Here is a 16216-nt window from a genome sequence, read left to right as displayed (position 1 = left end):
GGTCTCGGACTGGCATCCCCAGCGCCCAATCGGCGCGCGCACCAGCAAGCAGAAGGAGGCGTGCCAAAAGCGCCTTGGATCTGCAAGGCTGCGAGGGCGCGCGCGCGCGCGCCGGGCGTAGGGGGGGGGGCACCTTGGGGTGGGAGGGGGAGCCAATGGCACGGATGGGGGAGGGGCGGTGGGTGTAGCCTGAAGGGGAGTGGGCTTCGAGGAGGGGGAGAAGGGGGGCGAGAGAGGCGAAGGAGCGCAGGCGGAGAGGCAGGAGGGGAGAGCGGAGCGCGCGGAGCGAGGCGAGGCGGCTGGACCCGGGCAGGAGGCGCAGGAAAGCCAGCCAGCCAGCCATGGAGAATGGATTGCAGTGTCCAAGGTAAAAGCAAGGAAAGGTGGGTGGGGGGGTGCACGAAGCCCCCCTCCCCAGTTTTTTTTATTTTTTTTTTGGGGGGGGGTGTTGCACCGCGATCCAACTCTTCCCGGGTGCGCGAGAAATCTGCAACCCAGTTCCCCGATTTGGAGAGGGGCTTGCGCAAACGCAGGGGGAGGCGTGCGCCCCTGACATAGAGATATTTCGCGATGGTTTGCGCGCGCCACCCTCTCCCCCTGGGCGATTTATCTATATGTGGGGCGGGGGGGGGTGAATCTGCGGACTCATCAGATTCCAAAGTGGGGCTGTGTGTATTTTAAAACACACAACCTATGTGCGCGCCTGAGTTTTGGGGTTCCATGGAAAGGGCTGGTTGGAGCCCTCCTTTCCTTTCCTTCCTTGCGCAGCCCTGAGAACGTCCCAATCCCTTCCCCACCCCCCCCAAAAAACTTCTAGATCTAGGTCTTCAGTAGTATGTTAAAGGGTGCCATTCTTGTGGACAGCTTTTTCTGGCGCCATGGGGTGTGTGTGTGTGTTTGCGGAGGGAGGGGGTTGTGTGTGACCTTGTTATTCTCATTATTATTATTTTTTAATGAGTGAAAAGGCCAGCTTGTTTTATTTTCATTCTTGTATTTGCATCTTACTGGTCAATGTCACCCATGGCTGCAGGAGGACGACATGGGGAGCCTGAGATGTGCAGTAATCCTGCAGAGCTGGAAAGAAGGAAGGGGGGGGGTGTTCTCTTGGCCGCAAGGAGATCTAGTAGATTACAGTGGAGATATGTGCCAAATGTAAACCAGCAGGGAGGGAGCGCAGGGTTCTGTAGCCAACCACAAGTCTGGTCACCGACCCTAGCCAGCGAGCTGAATATCATGGAACAGGCCCAAGAAAGCGACAACACAGGCTGTGTGATGTCTCTCTCCTCCTGCTTGTGGATCTGCCGCTTAATCTCCCCGCATACCTTGTTTACAGTGCTGCAATCTTTTTATCATGGCCTCCCTCTCTCTCTGCTGGCTGCCTTTAGACCCCAGTTCAGAAATGCAAGCATACACGATCGGACGGTTTGTGCATATGGAACAGGGTGAGGAAAAGGGGTTTTTTGTTGTTGTTGCTTTCCTGACCAATATTCTGGGAAACTCCTGCACTTTTATTACTTTTGCACCGTTCCCCGATTTTGATTACCCGTTTAAATGGACGAAAGCTGCAAGGTGCATCTTCGCAAAGCTCTGCCTGTAAATCTGGCAGCCTTTGCCAGAAGTGAGTTGGCAGGAATCTCCGTACAGTAGCGAAGGAGAGCAATCCCTGAAAGGGAACGTGCCTGGACGGTGAAATGCACACCCGGTCGCTTAAGAATATTTACCATTGTTATTTACGATTATTTATAAGGTCCTTTGTAACTCGGAAAACTTGGCTTTCAAAAAAAACATCTTGGATTTGGGAGATTGTGGAAGCTTTTGGTACTGTGGTGGAGAGAGGCAGCTCGCCTAGGCAGTTTAAATCGCCCACGAAGTTTTGAGGGGGAGAGAGAAAGGGGCAAGGGGGGGGGCGGCAGCTGTTGGTTGGCCAGGAAAAAGCATGAAGTTTTGGTGTTCCAAAGGGGCATTTAATTAGACAGTGGCTGCTGGATTGGAGCAGGTATGCCAGCCAGCCAGCCAAAGCGTCATTACAGATGTAGGTCAATTCCGTGGAGATCATCTCAGAATTGGGTTAAGGCAAGAATGAACAGGGTGACAGAGAGAGAGATGCATATATTATATGGGGGGGGGGGACAGGTGTGTGACGTGTGCTTTTCAGCTTCGTGAAAAGTAGGTCTTTGGAAGTTGGCATCCAGCGCTGGTGTCTGGGTCTGGATGCGGACTCCGTTGGGCAAATTCAACCGGAGTGAGCAAGGGCGTGTGGCCATGGCAGCGCCGACGTGCCCGGGTGGGTGTGTCGTGACTGTCCGCTCCGCTTGGTTTCTGGGCTGCGCAAGTAGCTCCGCTAGACGTCCCGTGGACGGTCTTGGAGCCTGTTGCTGGGTAGGACACAAACTGGCACTGTGCCACTGAGGGCAGGAAGCCAACGTGGACTTAATTGTGTGTGTGTTTTTATCCTTTTAAAAAACCAAAAAACAAACAACCCCCTTTTTTTTTTTGCCTCGTAGGCTACAGGTCTCTCGTTAACTGTTGGTAAACCGGGGACGGAGAGGGAGCTTGCCAGGGTGCAGATGTATCCCCCCCCCCCAAAAAAAAAAATTCCCCCGAATAAAGTCCTGTCAAAGTAAGGGAGAAAATAAGAACTCTCCTTTGAATTTCCTGGAATAGCCTTTTAAAAGAAGTCACTGGTCACCGCTCCTTTGGGAGAGCTGGACTGAGGACCCTGGTCTGTCAAGCGCCAGCACTTAGCCCCCCCCTCCCCGCTCCAACAGCCCTATTAAAAGCCAGAGAGCACCTCTTTGCAATTCCCAGCTCCTGCTCAGTTGGCTTGTCTTTCCCACCCACCGAGCCATTCTTGCCCCCTGCTGGCTGGGGTAGGGGCTGCTGCTGGCGATTTTATTTTTTTTAAGTCTTTCTCCTTTAAGGCAGAGATCCTGCAAAGCTGGCGCTGCGGGCCCTGAACTTTTGATAAGGAAAATCCACCCGTGGAATCTGGTTTTGAGTGCTTATCTGTCCTGTATCGCTGTGCCTGGGTTTGTGGCACCAGCCCATCATGACCTTGCCTTTGGGAACATAGGAATCTGCCCAATACATTGGTCCATTTCACCCAGTGTTGTCTATTTCAGTGACCGACAGCACTGGCTCTCCAGTCATTCAGGCAGGAGTCTCTCCCAGCCCTGCCGGCAATTGAACCCTTTCTGTTCCAAGAAGCTCTCTGCTGAATTGGGTCTCCTTCCGCCTCCATGTGATTCCCCTGGCACAGATCCGGCCTGGTTTCCCCCCTGCCCTCCTCCGGCGCCCCCTTGTGGCATCCCCGGAACTCGCTCACTCTCTGCTTTTCCCTCCGGAGTCTCTCCTCTCGCAGGCGGAATGGACTGGCACCCGTCCCAACCCAGCCTCCTCCTCCTCCTCCTCACACATGTCCTTCCTCTGCAGCCTCGGCTGCTGGCTGTTCTCCTCCGGGCAGGGAAAGCCGGTGGACCTCGTGTGCCGGACGGCGGGCGCATGACGGCTCTTGTGTACATCACGTGCTCCCGGCCCCGTGCCAGGCTGTGACGCGGGGGGCGGAGGTAGGGGGCAGTTCCTATTTGGGGATAGCAGTGCTCTCGGCTTGGGGCTGGCAGCGGCGGTCAGTGGGCGATGGGGGACGGCGGGGCAACAGGGCAGGAAGAGGGCCCAGGAGGCACGTCGCCCGCGGGCAGGGCTCCTTCGGAGGGTGAGTGTGGCACTGCCAGGGGCAAAAGGCAACGGCAGCAGATGTGCGCCTGGCTTGGCTCCTCTCCCTGTTCTCTCTTTTCTCTCTCTCTCTTTTCACTTTTCCTTCTGGCTATCTCTTCCTGCTCCTCGTTCTGCGCCCCTTTCGTCTTGACACAATCTCTCTCCTTTGTCCCTTGACTTTCTTGTGCCCTCCTTCCCCAGCCGTCCTCTTTTCTGTTCTGTTACTTTCCCATTCACGTGGATTTCTCCTCCTCCTCCTCTCCTGTCCTTTGTGTTTTCTCATTCACACAGACCCCTTCTTTCCTTCCTTTGAGCTACTGAATTTTCTCCTTTCCTCCGTTTTCTCTGCCCTTTGGTGGTGGGGGGGCATGTTCTTCTGTTTTTCCTGTTCGCATCCCAAATTTGTGGTTATCTCCTCAATTACAGTTCGACTCACTTTCTTTTTATTTTTGTGCATTTTGCCTTTCTCTTCTTCCCTTGAGTTCCCTGTCTGCCTTTCCTTTCCCTTCTCTTCTCATCCACATGTCCTTTTTAAATAAAAAAATCCAGTTCGCCTTACTTGCGTTTTCGAAAATTCGGGAACCATTCTGTTATTTTCCTTTCGATCTCCCTGTTGTGCCTTCTCCCAATCCAGGCTGAAATGGCTCTTCTCCAATGAAGGGTTTATTTTTTGGGGGCGGGACGGGGGTGTCTATGGCCCCCTAGGCCTGCCTGACCCAGACTTTGTTGGGGTTCCCAAGCCAGTCTTGGCTTGGACGAGGACAATCAGCGGCGGGAGAAATCTGGCGCCGCAAAAATTGGCGTCGGAAAAAACGTCTTGGCGCTAAATCAGAGAACTGCTTTGGCTGATGTTCGTGAATCTTGAACCTTGGGGTGAGATGTTTTCTCACCTTACTTGTGACCTGCATTTTGATTAACGGAATCTGAATGATGTGGTTGTGGTGGGTTTTTGTTGTTGTTGTTAAGTGGTGGCATATATATGGTTTATTTCTTCTGTTGATGGGGACGGAGGTTGATTGGCAAGAGAGATAATTTGATAAGAGTGGACTAGGAGTCAGGACTTAAGGGCTTGTTTTGCGTGTTTGTTCTTTCGCCATTTTGGAAGGGGCGGTAGCAGCAGCTGCTCCAAGGCTGGAGCTTAGACTTGGAATATGTGACGCCCAGAATTTCTGAGGAAGGAGCCTTGGGATCCAGGACTGTGGAGTCTTCGTCACGAGTCTCGCAGCGAGCTAGATCTCCACCATCAGCTTTGAGGGCGTGCCTCAGTTTCCCCCTCTTGCAACCTAACTTCCCGACCTGCTGCCATTTTTATGCATCGCTTTGTGGGTTCCGGAGGGAACTAATGATGGGATGTCGGGGACTGTGACTCGGGAAGATGTGGCGACTGTGAATGGCCAGCAGGGGGTGCTGGAAAAGATGGAGGTATTTGGTCCTCCGGGACATACGAATTGTGTTGCTGTTTTCTCCTTTAACGCTTAAAGCCCTAAACAACTCGGGCCCCAAATACTTGAAAGACTGCCTCCTTCCCTGTAGACCCTCTCGGGTGCTAAGATCAGTGAAAGGGACCCTCTTTGTTCTTCCACTAGTCCCAGAAGCTTGTGGGGCAGTGGCCTGGGAGAGAGCGCCCTCTGCTGCAGCCGCTGGCCTGTGAAACTCCCTCCCTCTTTTTATGTTTGAGATGCATACTTTTCAAGACCCGCCTTATTTTTGTGGTTGTAAGTTGTTTAAAGCTGTTTTTAATACTCCTGTCCTGCTCGGGGAGTCCTCATTGCAGGAATTCTTGCCCACCTGCACTGTGTTTCAGAGGTTGTGATCGCCAGGCACCCAGCGATTATTTTCCTAAAATGAGCACCTGGGCTCCCGGTAGCCTAATAAGAGGGCCATGCCCTTCCGGCCTGCAAGTTTCTGGCTGCTATTGCACCCTTGGGAGGTAAATGTACTTTGTGCATGCTCAGAAGGCTGAGAAGACTGGCTCTATGGCTGAGGCCTGTCTGAAATCTCGCTCCTCCGAGCACCAAAGCACAAAGCAGCGTTCCAGGAGGCAGAGGGTGACATTGTATTCTGTGCAGGAATCTAACATGGGGAACACTTCTCCCTCTTACTTCTGGTTATTTATTATTTAACAAGTGTGCAAACTGCTCTTCAAGGGAAAAAGAAAAGCTTCCCAAAGTGGTTCACAAGTGATGCACGATACAATATAAAATTCAAAATTATTAAAAAAATAATTATGGCAAACTTTGTTACATTGAAACGTTCAAAGCCACCGAAAAGCAGAATAGTCGTTTAGCTTCATGCAAAACTGCCAGAAGTCCTTAGATACGGTGCTTGTCTGATGCCACGTGGGTTCAGATTCCACAGTTGTGGGGCCCTTGCCAAAAAGCCCTCGCCCTTGTGTGCCTGTCACCCTAACTTACCTTACCAGGTGGGTGCCTGAGCAGGGCTTCAGAAGTACACCTGAAGGCTCAGGTGAGTTGATACAGATGCATGCAGTCTTTTGGGTAACATCCTGTTGATATGGATTCCTAGTCCCTAAAACACAGAATTTTTTTTTGATGAGCCTTACGGGACGGATGGGATGACTGCATGGAAGCCACTTTCTGCGTTGAGCATCCTTGATCATTTTCTTCTTTGAACATCTCTGCCCTGGCCCCTGTGCATAGACAGATTCCTTCCTTACACCCCATTGTAACCTCAGGCTACTGACTTTATATTCCAGCCTTCCTGCAAGCACCAGGGTAACCCCTGGTATGCACAGGGTTACCTTGTTTTTAATCTACATAACAACCTTGTAAAGGTAGGCTAGGCTGAGAGTCGTGACTTGGTCAAGGCTGCTCAGCATGGCAGCTGTCAGCAGTGGGTAGGGTTGGGTATATGCTGGGGGGACGGACCAGAGACTTTTGAGGATACAGTGGTGCCCCGCAAGACGAATGCCTCGCAGGACGAAAAACTCGCTAGACGAAAGAGTTTTCCGTTTTTGAGGTGCTTTGCAAGATGAATTTCCCTATGGGCTTGCTTTGCAAGACGAAAACGTCTTGCCGCTAAGCCACTAATAGCTGCTAATAGCCGTGCTTCGTAAGACGAAAAAATTCGCTAGACGAAAAAACTCGCAGAACAAATTAATTTCGTCTTGCGAGGCACCACTGTACCCACTTTGAGGATACTCCCATCTCCTCCGCTAGTGATTACATAGAGGCGGTAACATCCCTTGTGTGCGCTATCGGGAGTAATATTTGAAACAAACTTCTGGTGTCGTTTTCATCAATAAAGTAAGAGTCAGTGCTAAGAAGCAAGACCCTTTCCCCCCTAACCTCTGATGTACCAAGGTTGGCTGGAATTGTGGAGCATTGAGAGAGAAGCCTTTGTACGCTCTCAGAGGCACTGTTTTTTTATTATTAAAAAACTGGTTTTTTATTATTTAGCCTCTGACTAAACAGGACCTGGGAAGGACTGCTCCTGTCGCCGTCTCTGCCTCCTCCCCGTTGGGCTTTATGGTCAAAAGGGGATTTGAATGCCGTGATCCACGAGATCCAAACCTGCTCTCTCTTTGTTCAACAACCTGTTGCCCTGGGGCTGATGGGAGTTGTAGTCCGAACTTCTGGAGGGCGGCCTTTTGGTAAAGGCCGCTGTATGTACTAGAGCACATTCCCTTGAGGAAATAGTCAGGGGCAATTTGAAGTTCCAGGTTCAGTGTGGCCAGGCTAGTACAGTGGTACCTCGGGTAACATACGCTTCAGGTTACAGACTCCGCTAACCCAGAAATATTACCTTGGGTTAAGAACTTTGCTCCGGATGAGAACAGAAATCGTGCTCCGGCGGCGCAGCAGCAGGAGGCCCCATTAGCTAAAGTGGTGCTTCAGGTTAAGAACAGTTTCAGGTTAAGTACACAACTCTGGAACGAATTAAGTACTTAACCTGAGGTACCACTGTATTAGCTACCAGCCCACGGATGTGACCCTGGGCATTTATGGATAGCCTATTTCTGCTCCAGCCACACTGGACGTCTCACTTTGTTTGTTGCAACAAAATTTGTTTGTTGCCTCTTGCTTTTCTGGCAATTGTACCAGGTTGTGGTTATAGGAACATAGGAATTGATTTGTGCGTCCAGCAGTCTGTGCAACGAAACCTGCACAGGTTGTTTATTCATAATTGCAAAATAAAGTCAAGTCTGCAGAAGTCTTCTCCTATATACTTCCAAGAGCTGGAGACAGGGCTCAGTGACCTTGGGGTGGGGGGTGGCATTCAGGTCCAGATAATACATAGGAATTGCCCTTTAACTTTCCAGCACAGTTTCTACCTGCAGATAGGGTGGTAAAAGTGTGTGTGTCTTTTTTAATGCATGCTTATGAGTGGAACAGAGATTCTAGTCCACATGACTATAATTTTCTTTCAGATCCGCCTCCAGTTTCAAGGATACTAGTCTCTTGTAGCCTAATTGACCATGCAAATACATTTCAAACAAATAAAAGTGCAGATACTTTTTAATAATGAAGGTAACATTCCTTGAGAGCGGGCAAAGTTTATTTCTTCTTATTCTTGGTGCAGAAACGCTGCCAACACACACCTGAAATTAGGAAAAGGGGCTTGAGCGATTAGTGGGTGAGGAACTTGCGGGTGGCAGCTGTTGTGAATTAATTCATCTGGAGTAGAAATTGTGTACCTGGCGCCTACCGTTTTCTCAAGCTCTAACCACTACGCTTGCCTTCCAGAACCAGAGGTCCTGCCTTTCAACCCCCCTCTCTGGAATCTGAGTAACAATAAAAAAAACAGTGTTAGGAAATGAAATATTAGAACATGGGCAGGCAACCTAAGGCCCGGGGGCCGGATCCGGCCCAATCGCCTTCTAAATCTGTCCTGCGGACTGTCCAGGAATCAGCGTGTTTTTACACGAGTAGAATGTGTGCTTTTATTTAAAATGCATCTCTGGGTTATTTGTGGGGCCTGCCTGGTGTTTTTACATGAGTGGAATGTGTGCTTTTATTTAAAATGCATCTCTGGGTTATTTGTGGGGCATAGGAATTTCTTCATTTCCCCCCCCCCCCAATATAGTCTGGCCCCCCACAACGTCTGAGGGACAGTGGACCGGCCCCCTGCTGGAAAAGTTTGCTGACCCCTGTATTAGAATCATGGCTTGCAGGTCCCTTAGCTGAAACTGATATGCCGTGTTTCGCTTCTGAAGACGAATTGCGCTTCTCTCGACACCCTCATCCCATTATAGATCATTAAGCTTCCCTCCCCTTCCTTTAAAGGGGAACAGACATTTGCATCTGGCCTAAGAAGTGGCTTGATGGGGGGGGGGCAAATTTCAAGGGTATTTCAATTACTCTGCCGTGCTTTGATCACCGCACATTGATTTTAATGGGCCCGATGGCACACCAGAAGATTTGTTGCCACGGATTCACTTCAGTTTAATGGACGGGGGGGGGGGGCGGTTATACATTTTCTTGCTCTATGTGAAATGTGTCTGGAGTCTATTTTTGAGAATTTTCAGTGCTCAGAACTTCAGTATTGCCCAAATAATTGCTTTTCGCTTGCCGCCACCACCTGAAGATTTCATCGGCGTGATCGGGAGTCCGTTCAGATGGAACAGCAAGGAAAACGGGGGCTGCTTCCTCCCTTCGTGAGCTATGAGCCCCCCCCCACTGTCTGATCCTGGCTTGAGACAAACCACAGCCTGTTCGGGAGTGCACCTGTTCGGGAGTTGCACACCATGGTTTGTTCCTGGTTTTCAGCGCAAGCTGTATGGAACAGTGGCAAGCGAGGGTTTGCCTCAAAGCGGGAATGGAAGAAGGGGGGGGTGTTTAGAGCTACTGAGCCGAAGTTTCCCCCCTGGCTTCTTGCCACAGTGGGAAACCATGGTTTGGGACTAAGTCTGAATCACTCCAGTGTTTTTCGTAGGGTATGGCCTAGTCTAAGGAGCAGCAGCTGGCGATCGCATGGTGACGTTGTGCCTTCGCTCCCTTCCTCTCTTTTGCTCCAGAAGTGGAAAATAAACTTGTGGCTAAAATGGGGGGACAGTTGTCTTTTCCAGAGAGTTGAATGTGGTTCACGAGAGGATTTGCTTTTCGCCATTGTCTGTGATCCAATGCATCTTCATGACTGCATGAAAACCCAGGGCCGGCCCCACTGTTTGACAGATTGAGGTTGCTGCCTGGGGCGGCGGATGCTGAAATAGCTCCATGAGCGTTCCTTTCTTTGGAGGCCTGTCTTGTGCCCCACGTCTCGCTATCTCTTGAACCACCTTCCCCTTCCTTGAAAACCAGAAGAAGTCTTCCTCCTATGCCAAAATCCTTATTTCTGCTACGGCTAAGCCAAAATGTCACAGCCCCTATGTCTTGCACAGATGCCCTCGAGGCAGGTTTCAGCGCACTCGTGCTTCCTGGAAAACGTTCATTTCTGAACCCCCGTAATGATGCCTCGGAAATTTCGCAGTCGGTGTAAACTGCTGGACCTGAACTTTTCACCCTGTGAGGGGAGAGTCCCCCTGCGGAGGGGTTTTGAAAGTAGTTTTGGGAAAGTAGTTTTGGGTCACGGCCACGTCGTACGTTTAAAGTCCCGCCATGGCTTCCCCCATTGAATTCTGGGAGTTGCAGTTTGCAAAGGGTGCGGAGAGTTGTTTGGAGACCCCCCTGTTCTCCTCAGAGAGCTACAGTTCCCAGAGTGGTTTGTCAGGCCCGCTTCTTCGCAGTCAGCCCCGGGAATTGTAGCTCTGTGAGGAGAATAGAGGACCCCAAACAAACTACAACTCCCAGGATTGTTTAGCTGCTTAAAGTGGTATCGTAGCACATTAAATGTGTGGTGCAGATGTGGCCTTGATACCTCAGTCCAAATAACACGATCTGGTGGGCCCTACTGAAAATATTGGCTTCAGAGATTTGCATTAAACCCGATTCTCACCAAAAGGGAAATAAATGCAAACACATGATTCTTGGTCAGTTGGTTTTCTCTCATTCAAAATGGAGGGGGGAAATTATTCTTGCCCCTTCCTTACCCTCCAAGACCCACCGGGTGCTTCCAATGTGTGATTTTACAAATGCCTGGTTACGTTGGTGGGTTTGACCTGTGAAGGAGGGGAGCCTCGCACATTTTTGAGTCCTTGCCCTGTTTGGAGGAGGCTATGCGGGTGGCAAAGGGACGCGGGTGGCGCTGTGGGTTAAACCACAGAGCCTAGGGCTTGCCGATCAGAAGGTCGGCAGTTCGAATCCCCGTGATGGGGTGAGCTCCCGTTGCTCAGTCCCTGCTCCTGCCAACCTAGCAGTTCGAAAGCACGTCAAAGTGCAAGTAGATAAATAGGTACCACTCTGGCGGGAAGGTAAACGCCGTTTCCGTGCGCTGCTCTGGTTCGCCAGAAGCGGCTTAGTCCTGCTGGCCACACGACCCAGAAGCTGTACGCCGGCTTCCTCAGTCAATAAAGCAAGATGAGCGCCACAACCCCAGAGTTGGTCACGACTGGACCTAATGGTCAGGGGTCCCTTTACCTTTATGAGCTCAATAGGGGAAAGATTCCCTCTCTCCCCTACAATCCTGGCTCCTGTCCAGCAATGGTTAGGGAATCAGACTAGGACCTGGGAGACCAGGGTTCAAATCCTGATCAGCCACATAGGACACTGGGCAACCTTGGGCCAGTTACTGCCTCTCAGCCTAATCTACCTCACAGGGTTGTTGTGAGGAGAACTTTGCACGCCACTTTGAGCTCCTTGGAGGAGCGGATGGGATGTAAATTAACTAAAATAAGTAATTAAAGTTATTAAATAAACAGGAAAGCAGTGAACACGTTTTTTAAAAGTCATCTGAAGGCAGCCCTGTTTGGGGACGTTTTTAGTGAGTTGTATCGTGTTTTTACTGTTTTGTTGGGAGCTGCCCAGAATGGCTGGGGGCAACCCAGTCAGATAGGCGGCATATAAATAAGAAGTTATTTTTATTTTAAGTAAAATATCTGATACGAAACCTGAGGCAAAAATGCCGGATGGCCTGGCGAAATCCGGTGCAGTTGGCAACCCTGAGCACATACTCAAGAGGGCTTGGTAATTAACACAGGCTGGTTACCATGACTTAGTTTACTGTGCTCAAATGTGTATTAAAGCATGATAGATGGGTACATTACCCCAATTCACCCCCTTGATATTATAAGCTTACAGGCAAAAGGGGGGGGGGCAGCTTGGTGCTCAGGAGTGCAGAACCAAGGTGGTAGTTACCACAGGGTTACTCAAGGTGGTAGTTACCACAGGGTTACTCAGTGCAGATTACGCCAGCTCAAACTTGTATATCTGTCAGGAATGATGAGAAGAGAATAATAAACATATATACCAGCGTGTCTCCAATACAAGCTTGCGTGTGCAAATCAGGTGTAAAAATACCATTTTGTATCTGAAGAAGTGTGCATGCACACGAAAGCTCATACCTAGAACTAACTCAGTTGGTCTTTAAGGTGCTACTGGAAGGAATTTTTTTATTTTGCTTTAATCCTTGGTACATCTATTTTATGTGAAGCCATTTTTGTTGTTGTTGTTGTTTCATGTGCGTTAAAACAGGCCTTGGTCAATTTCCAAATTACTTTTGAAAGAGGATTGTGTGTGGGGGAGATAATGTCTCTTTTATTATTTTAACCCTAAGTGCAGGAAACAGAATCTGCAGCCTCGGTTCTGTTTCTAAAAATGCATAGGGCGCTCTCAGAATCCGAAATGAAAAAGCAGCAAAGCTCGTTACTTTTGCTGACTGCGATCTGGCGTGGTATTTATATGTTTTTTTACAGTTGCAAGCAGGATTCGGGGTGCCTGCGAAAGATCCATGTGAGGGATCCATTTGGAGAGGACTTTTTGAACATGCAGTCCCCTCTCCCCCATTGCACACGGTTGTTTTTCCTTCTTGGGGGCTCCTCCATTTGCCCTGTGTCCAGCTCTCCCCGAGACGAAAGCAGCCTGGCTGCCCTGCCAGCGCCAGCCCATCTGGCAAAGGGCCCGGGCTCTGCGCATTCAAGCCGGGCGCCCAATGGCAGCGCAGTGTTCCCAGCCGAAATTAGCAGGCAAACAGGAAAGGAGGCCGGGCGCTGGTTGGCTGCTCCTGGCCTAGCCCGGGCCCCCGCCCGTCGCTCGGCTCACGTAGGCCTGGCCTGAGCGAGGGGCCTCTGGGCTGCTTTCCAAGCGGTGGAGGGGGGGCGAGGCTGGAGAGGCACCGAAAGAGAGCAGCTTGGCCTCGCCAAGGCCGCGGGCCCCAGAGGCCTCGGCGGAGCTCGCGTCAAGTCAAGGCCTGCTTGGTGCCCGGGGGACTGGGCCTGCCCTTGCAGCGGTGCATCTCCGCAGGGGGGGTGGCAGCCCGGCACCCAGGCAGACCCCCTTCTCGGTTGTCAGCCTTGCTTTTGCACAGCAGCTGCCCGGCTGAGCTTTGCTAACTGAGCAAGGCTGCAAAGAGCACTGTTTATCAGTGCAGCCTAATGGCTGCATTTTCTCCCTCCGTGTGTGTGTGTTTTATTTTTCGTTCTCTGTTTGGAAACAGCTCGCGGGCACAGATTGATCCGTGTGCCCCTTTGCTTTCTCCTCTCCCTGCCGCTCCAGAGAGAGAGATGTTCAATGCCTGCTGCCTTAAATCCTAGAATCCTAGAGCTGAAAAGCACCCTGGCTGTCATCTAGCCCAGACATAGGCAAACTCGGCCCTCCTGATGTTCTGGGACTACAATTCCCATCATCCCTGACCACTGGTCCTGTTAGCTAGGGATGATGGGAGTTGTAGTCCCAAAAAAGCTCTGGAGGTCCGAGTTTGCCTATGGCTGATCTAGCCCAATGCAGCTGCCCCATACGGGGATCGGGACCTGCAACCTTGGCGTTATCAGCGCCACACACTAACTAACGGAGCTATCCAGGCTTTATGGAGCTTAGATTCTGGGTATCTTGGATGGCTGCTATAGGACAACATCACACATGACTTGTTAACCTGCCCTTTAAGTGATCGATTTTGCTAATTCCTGGAAGCAGGCTTGGTACGGCAGAAACTATTTGCCTTTTTCTTTTTTTGGGCGTGTGCCGCGAACTAATTTATGACACTTAAAATGGCGCTTTTGTGCTCCGGCGGCAAGAAAGGTTAGAAAGAGACAGCTAGGCGATATTGCATTAAGTTGCGCTGGATATCAGCGGGTCTGGCAGAAGTTAATCTAGGTACAAACTCTCAGATTATGTGACTCCCTTTCTTTTGTAGAATCGTCAAGATGGAAGGGAGCCCCAAGGATCATCTAGTCCAACCACCTGCCATGCAGGAATGAAAAAAGATCTTTGATGCTTTGTCTTTTGCAATTGCTGTCTGCTGCATGTTGTTGTTTGCAGTTTGGCAAATTGCAATTAGTTTTTTTTACGGCCTTTGGTTAATGCAAATATACTCTTTGAAAGATACGTGCATGATATCTTGCGGGACATTGATAGCAGCAAAATTTATTTAATTGCATCTTTATCCCACCTGGCCTCCAAGGGTGGTGCGTGGGGTCTCCCCACCCCAAAGTTATCTTCACAATAATCGTGCAAAGTGAGGTAGGTCATGAGGGAGAGGCATAAGGTCACCCGAGGAGTTCTTTGCTGAGCTGCAGGGGAAATAATACGAACTCGGCTCTCTTCAATCCTTGGCCAATAAATAAATAACTGCCCTGAATTAGCTGAAACTTGCTTTTATGTTCTGCAAAGAGATGGAACTGCCCTTGTTCAGGTACAGGATTTGGGGTTGGCGTTCAGCACAGAGCGGGGGGGGGACCCCTGGGAATCTGGGTTATTTTCTCAGCTTTGGGGTGGCCTTGGAGCCTAGTGGCTAGAGTACTAAGTTTCGGCCAGGGGAGTTGAGGTTTGTGGTTCCTTTTCACTGGGAATCATCTGTAGCCTTTTGGGTTGAAGAGAGGAGGAACAAGGAATCTGAGCCGCTGAACTCCGCCTCTCACTATGCGAGGGTAGTGGGGCCTAGCAGTCGCAGCAGAGCGCCCGGACACCTGGGTTCTATTTTTGCACTTTGTAGGGCAGTAGGTGAATCTGCGAGGCCGGTGTCCTAAGCCTTGGCTCCGTATCTGGCTTGGCTGGGAGCAGGTCCTGTTCCGGCCTCCTCTGTTTATTCACACGCTGTGTATGTTCTTGGCTTCCACCGCTGGCTCAGCCAGAGAACAGGCCGTGGAAGGGGGCCAAGGGAATTCGGCTGCCTTGCCGGCAGTTTGCAGAGTCTCTCCACCCCCCAGGAATGCCAGAGGTTCCCTGGCCTTCCCCGGCTTGTCTCAGGAGCTTGAGATTCTCTTTTTTTATATATAAAATTTTTATTAAGGTTTTTACATTACAAAAAATGAAGAAAAAGAAAAAATACAAAATACAAAATAAAAATTGTTAAAAACAATCAATCTTTCCATCACATTATTTTTCATTTACTTGTTTCTCAGACCTCCTCATACCTCCCTTTTTTGTATTCCAAATCAAATTATTAGTTCAACAATTTCTTTCCCTCTTTACGCTACCCAAATCTTATTTTTAAATTATTACAATTCTTGAATTTTTACTTGTACAAACCCATTTTTTTCATATTCTTTTAACCCATTACAGCTAGAAACCACTTAGTTCCAATCCAGGAGCTTGAGATTCTCTTGCACAGCCGGGGAAATGGCGCCTGGTGGGTGAGCGGCCCCCTCGTGCCGTGGGAACCTGTGTGGGTAACCCAGTAGGGTTGGCTTTCCCTGTTGCATCTCAGCCTGCAGGTGTAGAGGAAGGTGCTGGACGATGGCAGTACAGTGGTACCTCAGGTTAAGTACTTAATTTGTTCCGGAGGTCCGTACTTAACCTGAAACTGTTCTTAACCTGAAGCACCACTTTAGCTCATGGGGCCTCCTGCTGCTGCCGGTCTGCTGGAGCACGATTTCTATTCTCATCCTGAAGCAAAGTACTTAACCCGAGGTAATATTTCTGGGTTAGCGGAGTCTGTAACCTGAAGCATATGTAACCTGAAGCATATGTAACCGGAGGTACCACTGTATAAATGGCTGCTCCTGTTTCAGAAGTAGCTGCATTTAGCTTTCAAGGAATCTCAGTGTGTGGGAAAACTTGTTTGTTTGTGTGTGTGTGTATCATTTATTCAGAGACTTTTTAAAAATCTGGCTCCCGAGTCCAAAAAAAAATAATAGCCGCTACCTTCAGGTTTATAATCTAAAAAGACACGACACAAAAGGACAAACGGATTGGGAAGGATGAGGACAGAAGCAAACTCAAGTCCAAGTTTTTAGTTACTTATGACCGGGGATGGAAAAGTTCAGGAAGAGGAAGCAACAAACATTTGTGATCTCTCAGCTCCATTGCAGGATTCTGATGCTGTTTTCAGTGTGTATGAACAGTTAATTCTGTTGACTTTGTTTGTTTGTTTGTTTGCTTGTTTGTTTGTTTGCCTACTGCCCTGTATCCATAGATCTCAGGGTGGCTCACATGTTTCCGTAATATGATTGATTACTATTGCTATTGAAATGAGGATTTCTTTGTCAGCATAGTTGAAAAGGACTTTTTCT

The 16216-nt window shown here is 49.8% G+C and overlaps 1 protein-coding gene across 1 annotated transcript in view; it reads left to right on the top strand.

Moving 5' to 3' along the window:
- The first annotated feature begins 215 nt into the window (after positions 1-215).
- The window catches only part of HIF3A (hypoxia inducible factor 3 subunit alpha), a 66612-nt gene continuing 50611 nt past the window's right edge, over positions 216-16216 (top strand). Inside the window, exon 1 of the mRNA XM_081868884.1 lies at positions 216-367. Coding sequence (XP_081725010.1) covers positions 342-367 — 26 coding nt within the window. The 5' untranslated portion in view covers positions 216-341. The remainder of the gene's footprint in view (positions 368-16216) is intronic.

Source organism: Podarcis erhardii (genome assembly GCF_964252035.2).
Source record: "Podarcis erhardii genome assembly, chromosome: 7".
Lineage (NCBI taxonomy): Eukaryota > Metazoa > Chordata > Lepidosauria > Squamata > Lacertidae > Podarcis > Podarcis erhardii.
Note: the sequence above shows the minus strand (reverse complement) of the source record. Positions and strands in the feature narration are given on the sequence as shown.